This window comes from Delphinapterus leucas, unplaced genomic scaffold, assembly GCF_059928025.1.
Source record: "Delphinapterus leucas isolate spDelLeu-1000000601 "Yukka" unplaced genomic scaffold, BTC_Dleu_Yukka2 spDelLeu_asBTCV2_sq61, whole genome shotgun sequence".
Lineage (NCBI taxonomy): Eukaryota > Metazoa > Chordata > Mammalia > Artiodactyla > Monodontidae > Delphinapterus > Delphinapterus leucas.
In genome coordinates this window covers 1,840,460-1,865,053 of record NW_028322270.1, presented here as the reverse complement: position 1 = coordinate 1,865,053, position 24,594 = coordinate 1,840,460, and the positions used below count along the sequence as shown (strand labels likewise).

At 42.7% G+C, this 24,594-nt stretch overlaps 1 protein-coding gene across 1 annotated transcript in view; it reads right to left on the bottom strand.

The window, feature by feature from the left end:
- LOC149743889 (uncharacterized) overlaps positions 1–21,634 on the bottom strand; it is a 114,639-nt gene extending 93,005 nt beyond the window's left edge. Inside the window, exons 1-3 of the mRNA XM_089906090.1 lie at positions 21,542–21,634; positions 17,812–18,322; positions 11,189–11,279 (exon numbers count right to left, since the gene is read on the bottom strand). Of these exons, the coding sequence (XP_089762216.1) occupies positions 11,189–11,279; positions 17,812–18,322; positions 21,542–21,634 (695 nt within the window). The remainder of the gene's footprint in view (positions 1–11,188; positions 11,280–17,811; positions 18,323–21,541) is intronic.
- Positions 21,635–24,594: the final 2,960 nt, after the last annotated feature.

Below are 24,594 nucleotides of genomic sequence, written 5' to 3'. Positions count from 1 at the left end.
TTTTCAAAATATGAGTGTCAGATTCATTCATTGTATCAGATAGATTGGCTTTGCCCATTTACTAATGGATGGCACACTGCAGACACACGTTGGGTCAAAGGACTCAATGTCACCTCATTGATACTGTCATCAATATAATTTGTATTGGCCTTTTGTCTCACCCTGACTTTAAGGACTATGTGAGGAGATCCAAGTCTACAGACCATGGACTGATCACCTCTGCTTGACACAGTATTCTCTGCTCATTTCCAGAGGGGACCAAGGATGAGCTCTTGTACTTCTGAGTCTATTCACCCTACCTGGCAACACATACTAGCTGGGCTGATTGGATCAAGCAGGAGCCCCAGAGTTTAAATTTCCAGCTGCATTGGAGGAAACAGAGGCTATGCCCCAATCCCATAACCCCTCACTTCTTACTGCTAGCCTATCCTAGGCTCTTCTTGCTGATAGGAGTACTTCACGCTAAAAATTAATTTTGCTTACCTGATGGCAGTCACACAGCCTCAAATGCCATTTTTATAAATAAGGCAACCACCAATGGAGTGTGATTTAGGGTTTTTTCTTCTGTCGACCCTGCCTACCCTATAAAATCTCCCATTACTGCATCATGGAGACTATAATCCCTTTCCGAGGGAACAGATTCTTTCCAACCTTAAGATGAAATAAGAACTTACATTTCCATACTGCCCAAGAGGAAATAAACTGATTACAAAATGCAGGAGAATGACTGATTTTCCACATTTGTTGTGTTCATTAAAGGGTTTTTGAATAGACTTGACAGTATTAAAGAAGTTCAACACACACAAAATAAAAATTAATAAATGAAGAGAAAAAAATTGCATTTACAACAAACAACAAAATAAACACATTGATATATAAAAGGTTGTTATACATCGATGAAAAATGGATGTCATAAAGTCACAAACTAAAAAGTATTAACAGCCAATAAAGATATGAAAATATGTTCAACCTTGCTATTATTAATCAAAGAAATACAAATAAAATAATTCAGGTGTCATATTTTACTGACTAGAATGACAAAGTTTTAAAAAACTTGATAATACTGGTATTGATATTGATAATACTGGTACTGATGAGTGTGTGTAAGAAACCACACTGGATGTTAAATTCTTGGTAGAAATAAAAAGCACGGTAACCTTTCTGGAAGACAATATGTCAGTATGTACCAGAACTGACAACCAGCCATTCAAGTTCTAGAAGTCCATTCTAAGGAAATAAACAAATGCTCAAAGACATATGAACAAGGATGCTTGTCTCATTGTTTAGCAAAGCAAAACAGAATAATCTAAATGTTGAACAGCAGGGACTGGTTAAATAAATAATAGAATGCTGTTCAACCATTAAAAATGATGCTGCAGATTTTTATTAGGTGATGAGTAATCATACTTATATTACTAAATGAAAATGCTATAGAACTGCTTTGTAGTTTGATATAATAATTAAAGGTATTTTATACTTGCATTGTATTTATATGCACCCCGTCACAAAAGAGTTTCCAAAGATACCCTCAAAAATGTTACAGAGATGATTTATCAGAAATGGGATTTTGAGTTATTTTTCCTTTTTTCTTTAAATCCTTTCAATTTTGGAGTTTCTGCAATGAGCCTGTATTATTTTTACAATTAAAAATATTTAAATTTACAACAAAAGGATCTAAATTCCTCCAGTTTTCCATTTATTTTCCACCCTGGCTCGGGGTATTTGTGTAAAAAAAAAAAAAAATCAGCTTATTTTCTCTTTTGTATCAATCTAAATTTACTTTTCATAAGTTAACTATTTTAGTCTGGCAAAAGTTTCACACAGGAAAATTGTTAAGGTCTGAGTATTCTATTACGTTGAAAAGCACTGGAAACTTTGAAATTATTTCTTTCAGAATTTTCATATAATACTGAAAGGTGGGGGGTGGGAGGTAGCAAAATGAAGGGAAATAGATAGTAGTAGTCAACTTCAATTAAGGAAAAGCAACAAGAGGCAGTTTGTACTCTTTTGATACGGCAGAAGCCCCATGTGTCAACTCATGCTAAAAAATGTATATATACACACACATATATGTTTGTGTGTATTATATGTATATGTGACACACACACATAATTAATCCACAGTCTTAGGCTAATCACTCATTGTGGCAGAAACAACGAGCTGTTGACTACACTTTAATTAGCTCCTCCAGCCTGTAGAGGCATCACTAGGACCTAGGAACAACATTCTCCATCTCCGCTTGCATCTGGGTATGGTTCTATCCCAAAGAATGTGACCAGAGGTGACCTGAAGAGTTTATGTCTGAAGGATAACGAGTTGATAATTGTAGCTTGCAGCTTCCTCTCTCCTTTCCTTTTTAGGACAAACGTAGAGCCACTTGATGAAGGTGGTGGGTCCCTGAATAACTGAGCAGAAAACTGACCCTCAGACCACCAAAGTCCATACTACACTCCTGAGTGAGTGAGAAATGAACTGTCCATGTGTTGCTCCACTGAGTTTTAAGGTTTATTATTTAGTGTTTAACTAACGCATTTTTTCTTTACACCTCAGTTGCCTTCTCTGTAAAATAAAGTCTTTGAAAAGGATCCACTGTAAGTTTTTTCCATTGCTTATGTTTTTATCTTAGTTTTTAATTCTCAGAAACATTGCGCGCATTTTACCTTTTAAGTTAGTAAGTCTACTTTTTTTCCCACAAAGACGGGTTCTTCAAGTTATGGAGAAGTCATAGCAGACTGTTGCTTCAGTTTAAGATACGCATTCACATATGAGATGAGAAGGGTGAGGACCCAGAGAAACGCCTTTGACAGAGGGGAGTGAGAGCATACTGAAGAACGTTTAGTAATAAAGAATTCAGATGGGAGAAACGGATGCGTTACATCTAACAGATTCGCTCAAAGGAATTCTGGAAAGGCAAATATGTGAAAATGTATAGCAAAGACATGAAATGCCTTTTGGTCCCTAAATGGATTTCATTTCAAAGACGTGCATACTGCAAATACATGTACCATAACACTTCTCTGTCCACTTCTAGAATTTTCTAAAGCCTGACAGAACATCTGCAGAGAGACGATGTCATTCCAAGATAATCGACTGCAAGTTACTAAATTAAGATTAAAATGTCCTTAACCTTGAACAGTTTTTAAAGAGATTTTAGAAGAAAGGAGCCCTCCAGGGGGTTGTATAACTATATAATTGTACCCTTTCTAAAAGGCTATTTACAGATACATAATGTTTCCCCTCCATTCTTTAAAGTAAAATATAGGATAAAAAAAAATAGTTTGGGGATAATATTTGTTTGGGACAGCAGGCACTGCTAATCAGTACCACTCTCTCCTTATTCCTTACTATCAGAGCCCTGGTTTAGGAGACCCCATTATCCTTAAGGCTAAGGTGGCCAGTTTAAAATCCGAGCTGATGAGATCTAAGTGCAAGTCTGCTGACCATCTGTGGTAAAAAATTTGCTCTCTGAGTTAGACACTGCCTTTTTTTTCTTACTTAATTTCTTTTTTTTTTTTTTCCTTTTCTTTCTTCCTGCCCAAATTGTTGGAACACTACTGGAGATTCTGGGGTCACTTTGAAGCTATGTGGACGTGCTAGAGATGTGGAAGCTGGAAGAGCGAAGCAACCCAGTCCCCTGGTGATGCCCTTCAGCAGCTGGACTAACGCTAGAGGGACTATCTCCAAACTTCCTGCTACCCGTGGAAAGTAAGGTAAATCACTCATTCACTTTCTGTTACCTACTAACTGATCCAGAACTCTAACCTCAGGGTTGTAGAACCCTTCTCAGTAACCCATAGTCATACTCATGTTCCGGACTCCTGATCATCAGACTTGCTTATAGCAGATGTATGGGGAGGGCGGGCTCTTCTGGAAGCCCTCATACTTCCTCCCCTACCCCCACCACACACAAATAATGATCTTTATGTCCACTCATCCTTCTATCTACACTCAGAGGCCAGGGCCCCCAGGAAGGCTTCACTGACAACCCTTTACTCCTCTCTACATGCAGAAAGGGTAGAGGTGTGGGCTCTGGAATCAGACTTCCTAGACTTGAATTCTTAATCTGTTACTTACCAGTTTAGGACGCGGGCAAAGTAGTTACCTTCTCTGGACACCCCTGTAAAAGAGGAACACTAAGTAGCACCTATGTACCTTACTGAAAGGATTAAATGAGCAAATGCAGGTAAAGTTCTTATAATTTTTTCTTGGGTCAATCAATTCTAGCTGCTATTGTTACCTTTGACTAATTTAGGGCAGAGTCCCTTTGCCCTCCTTTGGTTCTCTGGGCCGTCTCATTCACAACACACACAACCGCATACTGCAGCGTTTTGAAAGGTGGTTCTCAAAATGTGGTCCCTGGGCCAGCAATATCAGCCACACCTGGGAACTGGTTAGAACTCTGGCACTGGAGCCCAGCAATCTGTGTTTTAACAATATTCTCAGGCAAATCTGATGCACACTAAAGGTTGACGACAACTGAGAACATCTGTCTCAGACTCTCCTGGAGGCATTCACCAAAAATTGAGTTACAGGACCTTACACCTGACCAGCTGGAGAAGGGGTCTAGTAATTGCCCTGGTTATCATGCTTGTCATGATTTTTCAGCACATAAATGTTTGAGAATCACTGCCATTTTGAATGTGTGTTTCACTTGTCTGTTTTTCCAGTGGACTTTACTTCCTTGCAAGGAAGGTTTGTGAAGATTTGTTGCTGTTGTTTGCATTATTAGTTTTATTATGCTAATTCTAGAATCTCTGGTGCATAGTGCAATCTCAGGCAGGAAGTAATGGCTCATTAAAACAGGTATCCCAAAAGTCTTAGTAGAACTTCAAGATTAATTCCTTCAGGAAGAGGTAAAATTGTCATTAGATGCAGATGATATGATTCTATATATAGAGAACCCTAAAGACTCTACATGAAAACTACTACAACTGATAAACGAATTCAGCAAGGTAGCAGAATACAAGATTAACATACAGAAATTGGTGGCATTTCTTTATGGCAACAATGAAATATCGGAAAGGGAACGTAAAAAAACAATGCCTTTTAAAATCACAACCCCCAAAATAAATACTTAGGAATAAACCTCACCAAGAAGGCAAAAGACTTATACGCTGAGAACTGTAAGACATTAATAAAGGAAAGTGAAGATGATTCAAAGAAATGGAAAGACATCTCATGTTCTTGGGTTGGAGGAACTAATATTGTTAAAATGCTCATACTACCCAAAGCAATCTACAGATTTAACGCGATCCCTATCAAATTACCCATGACATTTTTCACACAATTAGAACAAATAATCCTAAAATTCATACAGAACCATAAAAGACCCAGAATTGCCAAAGCAATCCTGAAGAAAAAGAACAACGTTGGAGGCATAGCCACCCCAGACTCAGACAGTACTCCAAAGTCACAGTAATCAAAACAGCGTGGTATTGGCACAAAAACAGACATATGGATCAATGGAACAGAATACAGAGCCCAGAAATAAACCCACACACCTCACTTAATCTTTGACAAAGGAGGCAAGAATATATAATGGGAAAGAGACAGTCTCTTCCGCAAGTGGTGTTGGTAAAGTTGGACAGCCTTATATAAACCAGTGAAGTTAGAACACATCCTTTCACAAATGAACCTATCTACACACGAAAATAAACTCAAAATGTCTTAAAGACTTAAACATAAGACATGACACCATAAAACTTCTAGAAGAGAACACAGGCAAAATATTCTCTGACATAAATCATACCGATGTTTTCTTAGGTCAGTCTCCCAAGACAATAGAAATAAAAATGAAAATAAACAAAGGGGACAGAATCAAACTTACAAGCTTTTGCACAGCAAAGGAAACCATAAACAAAATGAAAAGACTACCTACAGAATGGGAGAAAATATTTGCAAATGATGCGACCAGCAAGGGCTTAATTTCCAAAATACACAAACAGCTCATACAACTTGATGACAACAGAAGCAAACAACCCAATCAAAAAAATAGGCAGAAGACTTAAAGAGACATTTCTCCAAAGAAGAAATACAGATGGCCAATAGGCACATGAAAAGATGCTCAACACTGCCAATTATTAAAGAAATGCAAATCAAAACTACCATGAGGTACCACCTCACACCACTCAGAATGGCCATCATTAAAAAGTCTACAAATAACATATGCTGGAGAGGGTGTGGAGAAAAGGGAACCCTCCTACAACACTGTTGGTGGGAATGTAAGTTGGTGCAGCCACTGTGGAAAACAGTATGGAGGTTCCTCAGAAAACTAAAAATAGACCTACCACATGATCCAGCAATCCCACTCCTGGGCGTATATCCAGACCAAACTATAATTCAAAAAGACACATTCACCCTGATCTTCACAGCAGCAATATTCACAATAGCCAAGACATGGAAACAACCTAAATGTCCATCAACAGATGAATGGATAAAGACGATGTGGTACATATATACAATGAAATACTACTCAGCCATAAAAAAAAGAATGAAATAACGCCATTTGCAGCAGCAACATGGATGCAACTAGAGATTATCATACTAAGCAAAGTAAGTCAGAAAGAGAAAGACAAATGCCATGATACCACTTATATGTGGAATCTAAAATATGACACAAATGAACCTATCTATGAAACAGAAACAGAATCAGAGACATAGAGAATAGACTGGTGGCTGCCAAGGGGGAAGCAGGTGGGAGAGGGATGAACTGGGAGTTTGGGATTAGCAGATGCAAACTGGTATATATAGATTGGCTAAACAACAAGGTCCTACTATATAGCACAGGGAACTATATTCAATATCCTGTGATAAACCATAATGGAAAAGAATATGAAAAAGAATGTATATACATATGTATAACAGAGTCACTTTGCTGGACAGCAGTAATTAACACAATGCTGTAAACCAAGTATACTTCAATAAAAAATAAGTTAATTAAATTTTTAAAAAGATTAATTCCTTCAGAAGAACAAGTACTACACATTCACAAAAAAAGCACCCTTTGAAAGTTTAAATTTTTGAATTTCTTTGCCACTTCCTTAGTTTTGATCATCTTGGACAATATACTTTTAATATTGACTTTTAAAAATAATTGTGTTTCAGTGTTTGCTATCCTTAGAGAGACAGAAACAGATAAGTACAACTAAATACTTATTTTTCAAAAGTCTCAAAAGTATAAGGGAAATGAAAGTAATTATATCTTCAAATGATTTTGGGGTATGTTTCTAATTCCATACTTCTGATGCGATTAAAGATTAAAACTGTATTAAGACATTTGAGACATGCCGCATTGGTATTAAATGAATTTAATTTTGCGTAAAGTGGTAGAAATATTTTCTTCAGCAAACATACCTGCAGATATAAAATCACAACCATAAATCTACAAAAAAGCAAGCTATTGAATGAAATCTGATTGGTTATTTCCCTGCAGTATGGATCTGCTAATCATTTAATTTACTACTTGCTAACAGAAGCCAAAATTTAAATATACATATATATATGTGTGTGTATATATATATCTCTCTTCAATTTTAAATCATTCATATATATGAACAAGTATACATACACATATATAACAATTGTTCGTATATATATATATATATATATATAAACAATTTAAAGTAAAGAAAGTACATCTGGTGGCCTATTTTTTCCCCCCGATTTCTAAAGAACACCATATTCTATTCTAGGCAGTGGAATGTCAGTCCACCTTAAGGGCTGTTCAATGAGCATATCTGAGAAAGCACTGGTTTAGCCAATGATGTACTTATTGAGGGAGGCCCTAGTGCCACTGTCAAGAGCTTATCCACAGGAGAGATAAGAAGGTACTTGTTTGGTTTGTGAAAAGAAGTAGTGAGGAATGGCAGGTAGCTGCAGGCTGATGACACGTGATGTCCATATATATGTAGAACCAACACGCCCATAATTGCACCCATTTTCCATACCCAAATCCAAAGCCTTTATATCATTAATCCCAGGCAAAAATGGTAAGATTCATGTGTGTTACTATCCCACGGCTTCAAGATGCCTATAAACTCATATGAGTATGTCTTAGTTATATCAGTGGAGGACAAACCAGGCTTCTATCACCAAGCCCCATTCCATAACAGGCAAACCAGTCCAAGACTTCTCTGAGTGCTGCAGGAGAGTCTATGGAAGGGGCGCTCACTCCACTGTGATGCCTAAAATGCCTTTGCACAGAGCAAACATTCAATACATGCTGAGTGAATGAATGAGTGAACTGGTGTCATAAAACAGGCTTATTTCAGGGAAATTCCATTCAACAGGCTGGCATTCCTTCCTACCCATCTTAACTGTTAAGCTTGCCATCAGACAAAAATTTAATTATAAAACGTTAGAGCTGAGGAAATTTTAGAAACTATCTACTCTCCAGAGGTATACAACTTTAATTTAGTGGTAAAAATCACTAGGAGTGATTTAGGAGTCTATCAGACCTGAGTCCAAATTCCACATCTACCATATTTTGGTGAGCAAATAACTACTTCTGAGGCTCTGTTCCATGTATGCATTATGGGATATCATAATAATACATACATTAATTGTATGACTATCAGGGGATGAAATGACACAATCCATTTGCCATGGTCGGCTAAGTAATTTGCACCAAGTAAGCACTCAAGACATTAGCCAATATTAATAGCGGAGAGATGAAAACAAAACTCTGGGACTGATGCCTACCCTAGGGGCCCCAGTGGTCATAATGACTTTCTTCCATTCAGCCTGCTCTCTTCTCACTAAGACTAAGGAAGAGAAGATGAACAAATTAGGAATAACAATTGGAAAATGGTTTTATACTCCCTGAATGAATGGAATTATAATAAAATGATTCATGAGTTCTGCAGAAATATGATGAGGCTTTAGATCTTTATGTTAGTTCTCTACAAAACCAATTTATGGCCCTAAGATGTACCTTCCCACCCAGCCCCATCCTTACCAGGATCAAATATCATTGTAAATGGAAAAGTCAACAACACATAATCAACAAGCTAAGTTACAAGCCAGTGAAGTCTCGGAGGTTTGATAGAGAAAACTCAGATTTATCATTATATGTAAAAATAAGATGATATGAAGAACTCAATCTAAAAAGTATTACCTGGAGATCTAAAATCTCTACAATAGTGCTATAAAAAGTAAAGAGCTAGAAATCTATTTACATGGTTTTCCTTATAAGAAAGCACTTTCTGTATAACTTTTAATGTACTATTGATGAGAACAATTCAACAAAATTCAAATAAATACCTGCAGATGTCCTACAAGAAGAAGAGAACAGAGTTAGATGTGACAGGGGATAACTGGACTTCAGGATGAGTAAGACCCTATACTTGACCTCAATAAATTAACATGAAATACAGTGGATGAGTCACGTACAGAATGTCAGAATTCTAAAAGGCCAAGCTAAGTACCAAAAGGAACATGTGGGGACTCTTAAGAAGGAAATAAAATATTGGTTAGTTGATTACGAAAAGGCAGAAGGGAGTAGGTTCCCTTTGGCTGCTCTTTGAAGAGATCACTTCCTTTCCCCCCTAGTCCTGAGGCTAGGGTGGCATGGGCAATAGAGGAATGTGGGGACTGAGAATCATTTCTACTCTCACCAGAGTGGCTGGAAGCAGATTTTCTTACCAGGATGTAGTAGTATGCTAATATTTAAGGGTTCTTGAGGTCAGAGAGAAGGGTTTGAATACTCCGGCTCCATCTCTTGCTGTGGGTCAAGTTTCTTACCTTTCCAACACCTCAGCGTCTTTACCTGAAAACTGGGGATGACGATAATGTCTCCCACCTGAGTGGAGTGTGAGAACTACATGATATAGTGCATACGCAGGGCTAAATTTGGTGCCTGGCAAACAGAAAGTGCTCAGTACGGCAGGCGAGTGTAGTGACAATAAAGGCAAAGATGACGGGGGTAGTGCCGGTGTTGCTTCTGCCCCCAGAACAGGCTCTGACTGGGAGAGAGTTAAAGCACCTTTGGGTTCATGGGGGTTTATATATAAGCAACGGTTGATCAATGTGAGCTGGTTGTCCAAATGATTATGTGCAATCTAAGAAAAAAATGGGCCTCGGATCTGCTCAGCTACTTAATAATATTAGCAGCGGTAGTAGTCAAAGAAGCTAAATTTTATTAAGTGTTTATATGCCAAACAACGTGCTGAAGGTTTTAAAAGGATTTACTCACTTATTACAACGAGGCTATACACTAGGTTCTGATAATGTTATTCGTCTCTTTCAGGTGATGAATGAGCCTCAGACGGGTTACAAAAGCACCTAAGATCCCGTTGTCAGTACATGACGGAAATGAGTTCAAATCCAGCCTGTCTGACTTGTTCTTAATCACTAAGGTATGAAATTAAGCATGTTGCCCTTTGCCTGATTCTCCTTCTGAGGCCTGAATATTTCACTTAGCTCTCTGAGTGCAGAAGAGAGAAAATTCTCTCTCCTTGACCCAACTTGGCATCAATATCCAACTCCCCTTCTCAAAATGGGTTGCTTCAACGAGCAGCAATGAATGCCGGGGTCATGGACCAGTCACCTTGATGACTAAGAGTCAGACACTAGGGAAAGAAAATGCTCTGTGACAAACCTACCCTTGTACAGCAACAAGACAGAAATGGGGGAACAGGGCAGAAGATAATGGAATAAGGCATAGGAAAAATAGCACCTGGCATCGTGATAGTAATAATAATAATAGTAGTAGTAGTAATAGTAATAATAATAGACTTTACTATGCTCTAGGCATTGTATTAAGTGCTTGGTGTAAGTGACTTCATTTTAACATTGAAAACAAGTCTATGGGGATGAAATATTATTAACATCATTTTATAGGCAGGAGTATTGAGGTTCAGGTAATCAGGTAAATTGCCCAAGCTCATATGGTTAGCAAGTGGAAAGCAGAGATTGGAACCAGCACCTACACTCCTAACCATTATGCTATAACCATTATGCTGAAGACATAAGAATTCCAATGGTCTTTCCCCATAACCCACTCCTGCACTCCAGACTTAAATACTCCAAGATCAAGAGAGAGCAAGCTTGGAGCTGCCACTCTTCAGTGAGTGTCAATCATTTCAAAACAGTGTATTTGCTAACAAGATGCAGTTCTTGTGATAATCTTCTCAACCAGGTATCAAGAAACAGGAAGCAAAGATTCAAGTAACAGTATGTTCCTACTTACGAGGAAGGTGGGACAGCATAGTTGACACTGGGCTTAACTGTTCTGGAAAACGTGGTCCCAGTAGGCATACACGCTGGTACATTTTCCCCACCTACCAAATACAAAAGAATTATTTCATTTCCATGTTGCTCTTCAAAGTTCCACCTCATTCGTGCCTGTCATTCATCCTCTGGCCTCTTCCTGTCTCCATTTCTGTACAGAAAGGTGCTGAGTCTCTGCTCTCGGATATAAAAAGGGTGTGTTAGGAGAGGGAGCCATGGTACCTCAATGTCTTTTTTTTTTTTCATCTTAATTCTATTATGCCAACTCCACTGAACTTAATTAGAGTGAATACAGAATTACACAATTACCCTCTGTTCTATTCTTCAGATGTTATATTTTGATAAAATTTACGACATGCTGCTCTCCCCTTGAACACCAGATGAACACTAGAAATGGATGTGTGTTGACATAAAATCTGTTATAATTACAATTCAAGTATAGCTTACATAATGATAGTGTTAACATAAAATTATAGATGTGTAGAGACAACGTGGTCATGCATTTTTTAGTATAAGTACATGCTTAGACCAATATCTGTTAGCGGAATGAAGATGGAAGAGAATTTTGGTTAAGCCACAAAGGCTGTTTAAGGACTTGCAGATAGCTAAGGGGAACTCAAAGACCAGTAAGATAGTATTTCCCCTGCATTCAATTGCAAATTCAATTGCAAAGTGAAGGGAAGATGTGTAATTTCCCCTATGGAAATTACAAGACAAGTACATTTTTTCCCTTGAATACCTGGGTAAATGCTTAAATTCTAATGTATATCAGTGATGCAAATTTTCAACTGAGTTTGATAAATCATAAAATAATAATTATACATATATGTATATAAAACTGCATGGAACTAGACAGTTCAGAATTACTTCTAATTAAAGAGGTACCCTATGGCAACTAACTTAAACCTTACAAAATATGGTTCCAAGTACCCTATCAGAGTGAAAAGTAGGAGACGGAAAGGTTTCTTGTAAATGTTTGTAGTCATGGTGTCTTAACTAAAACTACTGTGTCACAAATACTATTAAAATAATTGTGACATTTTATTCACTTTTACTGCAAACAACAAAACAAACTATAGGTATTTTTTCATTTCAGGTAATTATTTTAGCTAACAGTTATTCAATGTTTTGAGAAGACAGAGTGCTAATTGCATGACTTCATTTTATCTTTAAAATAGCGCTTCCATGTCATTACTCTTAATATCTCCATTGTATTAAAGTGTATCTCTAGTTCAGACCTTTCTTCAGAACTGCAGACTTGTGTATCCAACTGTGTACTCAGCATCTCTACTTGGACGTCACGAAAACATCTCAAATCTTATACCTCCAAAACTGGTCTTTAATCCCCCAAACATGCTCTACCCCAAACTTTTTCCATCTTGGGTGACAGTAACCACACCTTTCCAGTTTCCCAGGCCCTAAATCTCGAATTCACCCTTGACTCCCTCTTCCTTTCCATTCTTGCATTCAATCTACCACGAAATGCTGTCACAACCTTCCCAATGTGCCACTTCTGAGAATTACCAGCCGCTAGCAGCCTGGTGCAGGCCACCAGCATAGACCTCGAGGATCCTGTAGTTGCCTCCCGAGATTCTCCCTGACTCCACTCTCTCCCCACATCCTCAAGGCCACAGATAGAGTTATGCTTTTCAAACAAGAGACAGTTCATGCCACACCTCGGCTAAAATCCTGCCCCTGGCTGCCTACATTTAGAGTAAAAGACACAATGCATGTGATGGCCTCCCAGGACTTACCCAATCCAACCCATCACATATCCGACCTCCAGCCCTCCTGCTGTCTCTTCCTCCCCACTGACTAAGTCAGCCAGGGTGGCCTCCTTGATATTCCTCCAAGCTGCCCGGCATATTTCTGCCTTAGAGTTTGGGGACTGGTTATTCTTGCTCCCAGGGAGTGGTCTCCCCATCATACATTCTGACAACTCCCTCACTTCAAGTCTTTGCTCAAATGTCAACTTATAAAATCCACCCTGACTACCCTATTTAAAATCGGAACCTACCTGTACACTCCTCCAGCACTCCCAACCCAAGCCTCTTCAGTGAGCTTCACATCCTTTTCCTTACCCCGTAGCGCCCGTCAACTTGTGACAAAGCACAGAATTTATTTATAACATCCGTTTCCACACGAGAGTGTAAGGAGGGAGAAAGCATGCAAGAAGGAGCACGCAGGCAAAGGCTCTTGTCTGATTTATTCATTGATACGTCCAAGCATAGAGAACAGGAAGATGCTTGATAAATAGTCCTGAAAAAGATACAGATGAGGAAACTAGTAGTGAAGCTCAGAAAGTTTAAGTAACTTCCTCAAGGTTCTAGAGCTAGAAGAGGGTCACAGTAGAATTCACACCTGGGGATGTCTAACTTCAAATCTCTTAGCCTCTCTGCTATCTTTTTTTTTTTCTTCTTTGCGGTACGCGGGCCTCTCACTGTTGCAGCCTCTCCCGTTGCGGAGCACAGGCTCCGGACGCGCAGGCTCAGCAGCCATGGCTCACAGGCCCAGCCGCTCCGCAGCATGTGGGATCTTCCCGGATCGGGTCACAAACTCTCAACCACTGCGCCACCAGGGAAGCCCCTCTCTGCTATCTTAAGTCCATGCAATTCAGGATTTGTTTTAATCAGTGCCATGGAAATTCTCACCCCACTGAATAGGATCACTAAAGTGTTCTCTGTCTAGATTTATATATATATTTTCCATTTAAACAAAGGAAACAGAAGAGGGGAATTCATCATGGGTTATTGCGGTAGTTTTACAGCAATTTTAGCAATAATGACATTTAAGTAATAGTGATATTTAACGATAGCATAATAATAATAAAATAATAGCTCTTAAATGTATTGAAGACGAATCGCATGCTAAACTCGGTGCTAAAATATATCCATGTATATTTTGTGCAAAATCCTTATGAATATTCTATCAGATGAGCTTTATGTGTAACTCCACCAGGCATACTTCTCTTATTCCGCTTTCAAAGATAAGGAAATTGATGAGAAGTGTGGTAACCGTTTGATCAAGATGAGACTGGTAATAAGTTGTGAGTATGAATTTAAATTCAGGTCTAACTCCAGAATTTGATTCTCAATCCATACATGAAAATTCTGATAATTCCTTTGATAAGGGTATGTTCTCTCCTGGAAAACATCCCCCATTATGTCTGCCTGTGCTCATACCTTCAGAACACAGTCAACTTTGAAACATGATAAAAATGTTTAAATAGTGTGCTTTAATAAATGGAAATATCTTCATCTAAACAATAACACAAAAAGGCAGGCTGAGCCCTTTGAAGTGGCTTCGTTGCTATCTTCCATCCAGAACAAGAGAAGGAATCAACAGCTGCAGAGTAAAGAAAGCATGAAACCCAGAGATGGAGGATTCTGTAAATGACCAATTACAAGACTATTAAGCCACACTTCCATAGCAAGAGGCAAAATATTCCATTAAACTGAAAATTTTTCTACCGCTAACTCCAAGGCCCACACAAACATTAATGTTGCATTTATTAGGATGTATTTCCCGTGCTCTATCAACTTGACTTTCAGCAACTGTATTAATACAGTCCTTTCGCTTTGCACATATATCTGAATGATGGATTCCATTACTGGAGTTTTGTAGAAAGAGTGGAGTGAATGAAGTAAAGTTTGGGAAGAGCCATCATAATCCATAATGATGGGCACTGAATCAGGACAAGAAGAAACCTCTCTTCTCATTTATTTGAATGAAAATTCTACTATATATTTATTGCCTCTGTACAGGGCCATCTGTTGAATAGTGGAAAACAAGCATCTTTCATTTGGAGGTAGGATTTGTGTGCTCAAGTTTCTATGGGCCTGCAGAATTAATCTTGTTTTAGAAATGAAATAAAATGTAATTTCTTACTGTAAGTAGATGTGGTTAAGCAACTGGCAACTTTGATGTCTTTAAATCACTGCAGTTTCAGGGTAGGCAAATCTATAATTATTTCAAGCACTTCTTTATTGGTGCAACAATTGAGCAGTGTACATAGTGGTCAACAACCTGGGCATTGTCAGACGACTCTAAGTTTGAATCTAGACTTTGCCACTCACCAGCTATGTGACTTTCAGCTATGAGAATCACTTTCTTCAGCTTTGCAGTGTGGATTATTATATGCCCTTTGCAGAACTACTGTAAGAACTAAATGCATATGGGCACAGTGGCTCATAGTAAGGGCTCAAATTAGTACTGTGGTCACTACTAGTAGTATTGAAAAGAAATTAGAACTTCTATTCTCATAAAGTGGGATATGTGTCCCTTTATCATTGTAATTTCGTATCATTTTACTTTTGACCTTATAATTTAATAGCTTGATCCAAGAAACATTTAGCAGTAAATATAATTGAAAGAAGATTACCTGTCAAACATGAAATACTGTAGCATCAAGTGTGCTGGCACAATACTCTTCTCAGATAATTAACCTGTAAAAATATGTTATTGTCTTCTTTTTAATTAAGCACATTGAACATATATATTTACTGTGCCAATTGGCGAAAGGTCCATTAATTAATCAGTCTAACTATGTGTTGCATAAACGTCTTCTAAACATAATCGTATATGTATTTTATTTGTTGGGAAAATGTGTTTGAGATTGTTCTTTTCTGCCTATTTAAAGTAAAAGAGGGTGAGAAGTAGAGTTAGGCTTAATGTACTTTGTACTCCATTATGCCATGAAAATGCTTCTGTGCCCTGGAGACAACAACAAAAGATTTGCTTTAATGACAAGAATCAAGTATGTTCTAAAGCTTCCAGGTAGGAGGCGTATAGGTTGCAGTTTATATCAGAAGTCTTTGCTCTCTCTCTCAACTGCGTCTAGATGGGAAAGATGTGGTCACAAATGCTTCAAGGTGATATAGTAAATGTTGGAAAAGAGGGGGGTAGGAGGCAGAGTTTTGAATATCTCAAACCTGAGCTAGAAGGATTTTATTTAAAGAAAATAGCGGATATTATTTTTCACTTAAGGAATGCCACTCAGCAAACCTGACATTAATGTAGGAAATTAGCTCTTTTAGCTATGATGCTTTCAAATGCACATTACTGAAAACAAATTCAAAATAGTCAAAGGAAATTTAAAAACAAAAACCAAACAACAACAACCACCTCAACAAACAAGTACTAGAAATTCAGGGATGCAGCCATATTCAGATACAGTTGGATCTGCAAGTTCCAGAGTATCAGCAGGGTTCCAGCTCTCTCTCCATCGCTCAGCCCTGCTTACCTCTGCAAGACTTTATTTTACAGAAAGTCTCTTCTTGTGCTGGATGGTCACTGGGAGTCCCAGAGTCATATCTCCCCAGCTTAGAAATTCCAGAGAGAAAAGACAATTCTTCCATTTTTCTCTGAGAGAAAAGTCCTGGGGAGGAGTCTGATAGACTCAGCCGAGGTCAGATGCCTACCCATGAGCCAATCACCTGCTTTACTGGAGTTCATCCCCGGGGCCCGTGAGGAGGCAGGATGGCATTATCTGGCAGTTCTCCAAGAAAAGCCTGCTGTTTTTGTAAGATGAAAGGGGAGAGGACATGGATAATGAAACCTGTATCTGCTTCTGTAAAATCCACAGAATCTTACTCCCTGCCCTGTGTCGATGACCATGCAGTAAGCTGACCCAGGAGGTCATTTTGCCCACAACAGTCTTTATATATATGACTAAGGAACACACTGGTAAAAGAATATGGAAGAAAGTCTGAGTATGACAAGTCAGCTAGACTGGTATTAACTAAAAAAGCTGTGTGAAAATATCCTGAAAAAGTTGCCCCCAACTCACTCAAAGTCCAAAGTTGGAGCTGGAAATACAATGTCATGGAGTTTGGATAAGAACAGGTTTTCTCCAAGCTGAACTATGACACAGAGATTAGAGACTTCTAGAAACTATACTTTTCAAAGAAAAAACATCACACGAGAAAAATGAGGCCTAGAAAAATTAAATGACTTAAGCTAATTAATGGCAGGACTGAGACTAGAGTATACTTTGTGTAATTGGCTATGGTCTTTTTGTTTGTTTGTTTGTTATCACTTCAGAACGAGACAAACTTAAAGAAAGGAAACACAACCAAAACTCAGTGGTTGGAAAAGAGACGGATGTGAACGCCATCTTGTTTCTTACGTATAAAAAGTTACCCCTCACAGTGTTTTGGAGGAGAAAACGCTGGCTCTTCCCAACGTTGGTTACATACACAAAGATTCCAAAGACAAGACAAGTGCTTTGCAAACAAAGTAACTAGAACCAGCTCAGGCTTCCCCGCGCCAGGTCCTCCGTTCCACGGTCAGAACCACCAACTGTATCCCCCCGGGTAACAAGGTGATTCAGAAAAGCTAGCGCCTTCAGAGAAAGGAGAAAACTTAGCCGGGAAGAGAGTCAAGAGGAAACTTGCTCAGCTTCTTGCTGGGGTCTGAAACGATCCCAATAGAGTCCTTAAACCCCTCAGGTTTCCCCAATCAAGCACCCTCGCCTCCAACCTGGGCCACCCCAGATCTGACTATCAGACGACAGAAGTCTGCGGACGCACGGAGAGCTGACCACCCCACGAGAGGGACCTACGCGCGGCCGCGCCCACTCACCTGCCGCTCCGCTGGAGACGGGAGACCTGCCCCGGGTCCAAGTCCTGGGCGTGGCAGACTCGCCCCTCTCCGGGCCCGACTCCAGCTCACCTCGGCGCCGCCCGCCTGGGCGCCGCCATCTTGACCACAAAGGGGGCCTCGCGCCGGAGGCCCCTGAGCGGGCGCCCTGAGCGGAGCCGGAGCGACGGGGAGGCCCAGGTCGGCGCCCTACGTCCCCCGCGCGCTCGCGCCCCGTCCACGAGCGACGAGAGTCCCGCACGCAGCGCCCGACCCAGGCTTCCGCGGAACCGGCGCCCGGCGCAGCCCGCACCGCGGCTAAGGCGGCGCCGAGGGCGGCCCGGGCGGAAGAGCGGGCGCGGGGCACGCGCTCGGTAACCTGGCAACGCGGCGCAACCCGGCGTCTTCGGCGAACCCCAGCCCTCCACCGCGAGGAAGCACGGACCCCCGCACCCGCCGCCCAGCCCGCGCCGCCCCTCGGTCGCTCCGCCCGCCGCTGCCCGCTGGCTATGGTCTTTTAAATCCGTGATACAACGTCTATATGTAACAAATCTGTTAAACCCTAAATGTTTATGATATTCAAGTAATCCATTATCTGAATTATTCTTGAAGATAAAACATCCAAAGACTTCTTAATTGTATGGGTATACATACATAAAATACACGTGGAGGTAACTTCAAATCCAGTATGTGCCTGTCTCTATTCCTTCCCTCTCCGCTCTTCTAAAAAATGCCCCTTTAAAAATTGCTCACTCACCATCTATTAGGTAAATTTGCTGAAACACAGTAAATGTGGAGACAGAAATTGTTATAGAGACTATTCCAAATGGCACTGACACCTGTATTTATGAAATTTTTAAAAGGGTAAGTTAGAGTTGTTTTTTTTTAAAAAAAAAAATCCCACTATAGTAACACCACATCATCCTAGGTGCCCAGTTCTATCCAATTACATAAGATGGAGAAAGAGAGAGAGATAGAAACAGAGAGAGAGAGAGAGAGAGAGAGGAGAAAGAGAAAGAAGAAAGGAAGAAAACCAACTACTTATGTATAAAATGTTGCTCCCAAAGTTTGAGATTATACTCAAGCATCAATGAACAGAAAGAAAACACTTACAAATTTACAAATGTATTTCATTTATGGTATGAGGGACACAGGTTTAGATTTGCAACACGCTCCCACAAGGGTCAAATTGACCACTTTTTTCTATCTAGTTGCTCTTGAGAGAACAAAACAATTGAAACAGATGCCATTCAATTCCAAGTCTATAGCTTAGACCATGTCACTGCACATGAAATATTGTTCATTCAGAGTCAGCACATAGCAAGAGTAATTTATACTCTCAGAGTATTTGCTCTCAAGTCAATAGCAGCGAAGCCTTGACTAAAAACGTTCCCATTACTTTCCATTGTAATATATCTTACTTATAGCCCATGAAACAGTGGTCAGGGGAGATTTATTCTTTGGACACCATATTATATAATCTCTCCACTTTAAGCCATCCCCCACTCGGCGATTATTTTTTAAATATGTTACTCGTAGTCAATATTAATTTACATTTAATCTTTCTTAGCATTATGAGTATTATTTTGTACAGGCTCAGAAACAAATCTCCCGAAATTCCTCCCTGATGCTCCCTTCAGGCTGAAAATGCATTGCAGTGTGGCTGCAGTGACTTAATTCTAGTTGGCAGAGCCCTGGCCACACACTAATTTCATTAGCCTCAAACTCCTGGATTTGAAAGATCCACTGAATATGATTTCTGTCCTCTGACACGTCACTTACTAACCAATTCAGTGTGCATACAGAGGAGAGAAAGGACTTGCTCAGCTCTGGCCCACCGGCAGGCAGATGAGAATTCCCAGTCAGAGACACTGTTTACATCTGAGTGGTCGTTCTTGCCCGGGTCCTCATTTTCAGGAAGGAACTTCAATCCAGGCTTTGCCGGCAGCTGCAGCATTTGTTACATCCATTACTAGCTCCTTCTTCCTTCCTGCCCCCCAGTGCTTAGCATCCCCCATTTCAGTCACTAAGTCTTCCTTCCCCCAGCCTAGAAGCTTACCTCACCATAACTTTTTATCTCAAATGATAGGTTTGGCACATTCCCCACAGCAACCCACAGGGACTGGGGAAAAGAAAACTCAGATCTCTGGAGAGCTAAGAATTCAACCATTTAGAGAAGTTTCTTTTATACAGGACAGTCTTCATTGAGCTGAACCCTGCAATCCCAGAGAAGATTCACCTACCCGTTCTTTTCCTCTTTCCCTAAAGTGACTGTGTCTTTGAACAATGGGTCTGTGTTCCACTATTCTCTCTATTCATTTTGCAGGTTTACAGAGGCTGGGAAACTGGGGACTGGACTTACATGCCAGGAGCTTCTAAGATCACACGCAAAAATAAGGCTGCGGGAAGAGATTGTTGGAATCTATCTCTGTATATTTGAACATGGGCAGTGGTTAACCAGGATGCTCACACCAAAGCTTATATCCAGCTTGCAGCACAAGCTACAAGTTGGTGCATCCCTCCTACTACCAGCCTCTTCTCAATAAATGCAGGTGAAAACTGGGGGCTCTTTTCCCTCCGCTGTTCAATCCAACATGAATAGCTGCAATTTGCAAATTAGAGGAAAATGACAGAGTTTTCTCTGAATGGTTTTGGTCCCAACCCACACTGCTAATGCTGGCATTCAGTTCCTTTCCTTCCCAGCCCAGGGAACGGGGGAACTAAGCATAAGGCAAGCGTTCTCTTTTCTTGCAAGTGCCTCAGATCCACACACCAGAGAAGGAATCAGCTCCCCCTGGAATCTTTTTCAGCAAACACAATCCTTCAGCCTAGTCTGCAAGCTCTCTCTTGACTTTAAGATTTCACTCTTTTTTCGACAGGCAGGCCCATCTGCAAGCTCCCAAGCTCCAAGTGAAGGCACCAAAATAATTTTTAAAATGTCAAACAGCAAATGTGCCTTCAACCCCCAGAGCTCCAGTAAAAACACGGTGAGTTGCGCCTGTGGTTCTCAGGTGACTTCTGGCCTCATCCTCCCTGCAGCGCTGCCTCCTCAGGTTCTCTAGGTTAAGCTCAGAGGTAAAGGAAGTGCTTCTGGGTTTTGCTTACAACAGCCCAGGCTCTTCCTGAAAGCATTACCTCAAAGTGAAGGCTGCCCAGAAGCACTTTTGGCCTTGCAAACATCTAGAGGTGACATACTCAACAGGTGCTAGGGATGCTCAGAGGCTCAGAGGGGCCATACCAGGCTGCAGCTTTAGACAGACACCCCTCCTTCTGGCACAAACACAAACTTCATACCCCTGGGTGCTGATGTAGTGACAGCTTGAATCTCACAAGGAGTCCCCTCCAGAAACCCAACATGCTTCAGGAAAGGCACTTGAGAGGGAGCCAACTTTTTAGCTACGGGGAGCATAAGGGTCAGCCAGAACACCTGGAGAAGGGACTAACTGAGCTTGGGTCCTACCAGGCAGGGAGAGAGCTGTGCATTAGGAAAGGATCACTTCAAGACAGAGATGAACAAAAAACTTGGAGATAGGGGTAGAGAAGGAAAAGAGAGGCAGAAATTGAAAGGGAGAACATAAAAACAGAGAGAAAAAAAAAAAAAGCAGGGAGAAAGAGACACAAGGAGAGAGACACACAGGAAGAAAGACAGAGAAACAAGAGAACCCATAGTCACGCATACCCTGAAACTCAATTTCTTCATACAGAAGCCATCCATCTATACCTAGGGCGGCACAGGAGCCGTGGGGCCGAGGCTGCGGGAGCAGGCGGTGAGAGAGCACTGCAGCACCGCCCACGGCTCAGCTGGCTCGATCCGCCGACCTCGCATCTTCCGCCGTTGCCCGCCTGCACCCGGAGCTAGAGGACCGCCCGGCCTTGCTCAGCGCACCCTACTGCCTCCTTCCAGGCGCCTTCTTGTCTGGCTCTGAGAATCGCCCTCAAAACCCAGGACTGGGGTTGGGGGCTGCGTTAGGGAGGTCGTGGGAAAGGATGGGCACAGGGTGGGTGCAGAAAAAGCGACTGTGTTTCGCAGTTAGCATGAGCTCACCTCCGGGCTCTGAGCTGGCAGGAGTAGAAAGCTGATCGCCCGGCTCCTGCCAGTGGCCGGATCGCAAAGGCAGTTTAGACGGTGCAAACAACTGCCCAGAGCAAATCACCTGGGGGCACGTCTGCGGGTGGCTTCTCCCCGCTTGAGGACAGTCCCCACGCCTTCCGCCCCATGCCCTCGCAGAGACAGGTTACAGGTCGGGAAATCCAACCCGAGCGAAATGGGCAATTCACGTCCAAATGTAGGTGAAGAACTAGCCTTCGGTTTAAGAACTGCCTCCCTAAGCTCTTCTCGAAATTTTCCAAGGGAGCTGCAGCTTGTCGGGCGGCTTGGGGCAGGGAAGCTGGGGAGTTGAGAAATGCCTAGTTTCTAGGCGTCTTCTCATCTTTCATATTCCTTGCGCCTAAGTGGCTCTCATAGGAGTCCGGCACTTTTACAAGCCTGTTTTGGAACCATATTTCACTCTAATGCAAACCCATTTAAATCATCCCCTTGTTTTTCGGAGACTGTTTCTTGTCAATGGGGCCATAAATCCAGAAAGTCAAGCCGGATGGAGTGGAGCGCGGACAGGGGAGAGGTGGAAGGGAAATGAATCAAACAGGGAAAGTACCTCCTCGGGTGAGGTGGGAGGGATTCGGCAGGATCTCCAGGGTGGAAATGAGCGAAGGCTGACCAGACCCCGCACCCCTGGAGTCCAAGCCAGCCTTCAGGAAAAAGAGCGCGGGGAGCTACGGCGCGCTCTGCCCCGGAGGGAGCGCCCCCCTACCTGGAAAAGCCTCAGGATGTTGGCTACCATGATGGAGACCGAACTCCCCGAAGCCCCAATCACTCCAACTACTTTCTCGGGCTTGACGAAAACCGGAGGCTCGCCGTTGGTGCAGCGCACTTCGGAGGTGTCCTTCTGGATGAGCGCCTGGACGAAAGTGAGCGACTGTTCGAGCGCATAAGTGTCCCTGGAACAAGTGTCCAGGATCCGCGCTCCCAGCGTCACGTTGGGCAGCAGGTTGGGATCCCTGTTGATCTGGTCCAGGGCGTAGAGCATCGCTTCCAGCCTGTGGATCCCGTTCTCCCTCTTGATGTCGCCACAGGGCACTCCGCTGGGACCCTTCGCGTGCACCGTGAACAGCCCCCCGAGGGTGACGTCCCCCTCGATCCGAATGGAGTGCGGGGCGTACATCTCCTGGCCGCGCGCCGCCGCCGCCAGCGCGCACAGAAGCACCTCCAGCGCGCAGCAGGGAAAGTTCATCAAAGTCAGGGCGCGGAGCAGCTTCCCCAGCTGGACCATGCTGCTCCCGCGGCTGCGGTGGTGGCGGCGGCACTCGAGGGGACGGTGGCGGGCTCGCCGGAGTCCTGGCCCCTTGGGGTGAGCTCCTCCGGGGAAGCCCAGGGTCTCCTGCGGGCGAGGAGGGTAGGGGCACCCGGGGAAGGGCAGCCGGCGAGGGTGGGGGGCCCCGCGGCGCCTGCCAGCTTGGGGCGCCGTGCGCTCTTGGGTTCCCCGGCCAGCGCGCCGCGCTCAAGCTCGCGCTCGGTGGCTTGCAGCTCGAGCTCTCCAACAGCCCAGCACTGGGGAGAGAGCGAGGATGGCTATCGCTTTAAACGCGCGTTCGGCTCCCTCTCCTCCTCGGCCCACTCCCTCCCACCCTCGCTCGCTCTCCGGCTCTCCCCACCCTTCCCAGCGCCCACCCTTCCCACGGTTTTGCATCATCACGCAGGGAGGGGCTGCGTGCTGAGGTAAAGGGGGAGGGAAAGGGTGGGCGGCTGTGTGGGGGGGTAGTAACTCCGATTGGGAGTTTCGAGGTCCCCAGGGAATCTGGGGATTGCAGGTCGCAGTCGAAGGCTGAGCTCCTGCTTCGGTCTCACTGTAGAAGCCGCTCGCTCGCCCGCCTGCACCCACACGCACATTCTAGGCACAGGGTGGCATCAGCCCCGGACAGGGCGGTTCTAGCTGGGGCTGACTGCTTCCAACCCTGAGGTCCGGAGCCGGGGCTGTCAGCGCCGGGAGAATGCGAGGTAGTCGAAGGTGATGCCGCCAAGCATGAAGGGTAGTAGGGAGACCCCAGTCTCTACTGCTAATTCGTCTGTGCCAGTTTTTCCTAAGAAAAACACACATACACACAGGAGCCTGATCTATGACGTAAAGAACCTTTACGCAGAAACTTCTCCGGGGCCAGGCACAGGGCTAGCCTGTAGGGAAAGACGCCAACAGGAAATGCTGGGAATGGAAATGCATCTTTGGTCTTCAGGGGTTACTGTGGCCGGAGCCGTATGAAGTAACCCTGGTCTCCAGTAAATCTGTGGCGGATTCGCTCCTTTTCTTCCTTTCATCGCAAGAGATGGAACAACTGAGAACTCTGCAGAGCGCACTTTCTTCTCTGGCGCTGACAGGTGTAAGGCTCCCTCCTACCCATTTCCAGAGATGCTTTTGGGCTGATGTCAGGTTTCCTCGGGCAGGAAATAGCAAGAAAGAGGTGACAGTAGGAGGAGCAGACAGAAATCTCCCCATCGATCCAGTGATCCATTCTTTTTTTTTTTTTCTGGCTGAAGATTTGGGGGGGGTTGGGGAGTGGAATCAGGATGCCAGAGCAGGTTGTAGTGCAGTTAGGAAGCTGTTTTTCAAAGGTGTCCCCTCCTGCAGGTCCAGCCCAAACTTGGCCCATTAAAGCAACAAGTGGCCCTAGTTCCTACACAAGGAAGGGCAATGTATCTGCCCTTGGTGCCCACGTGTACTGCTTATGGTGGTC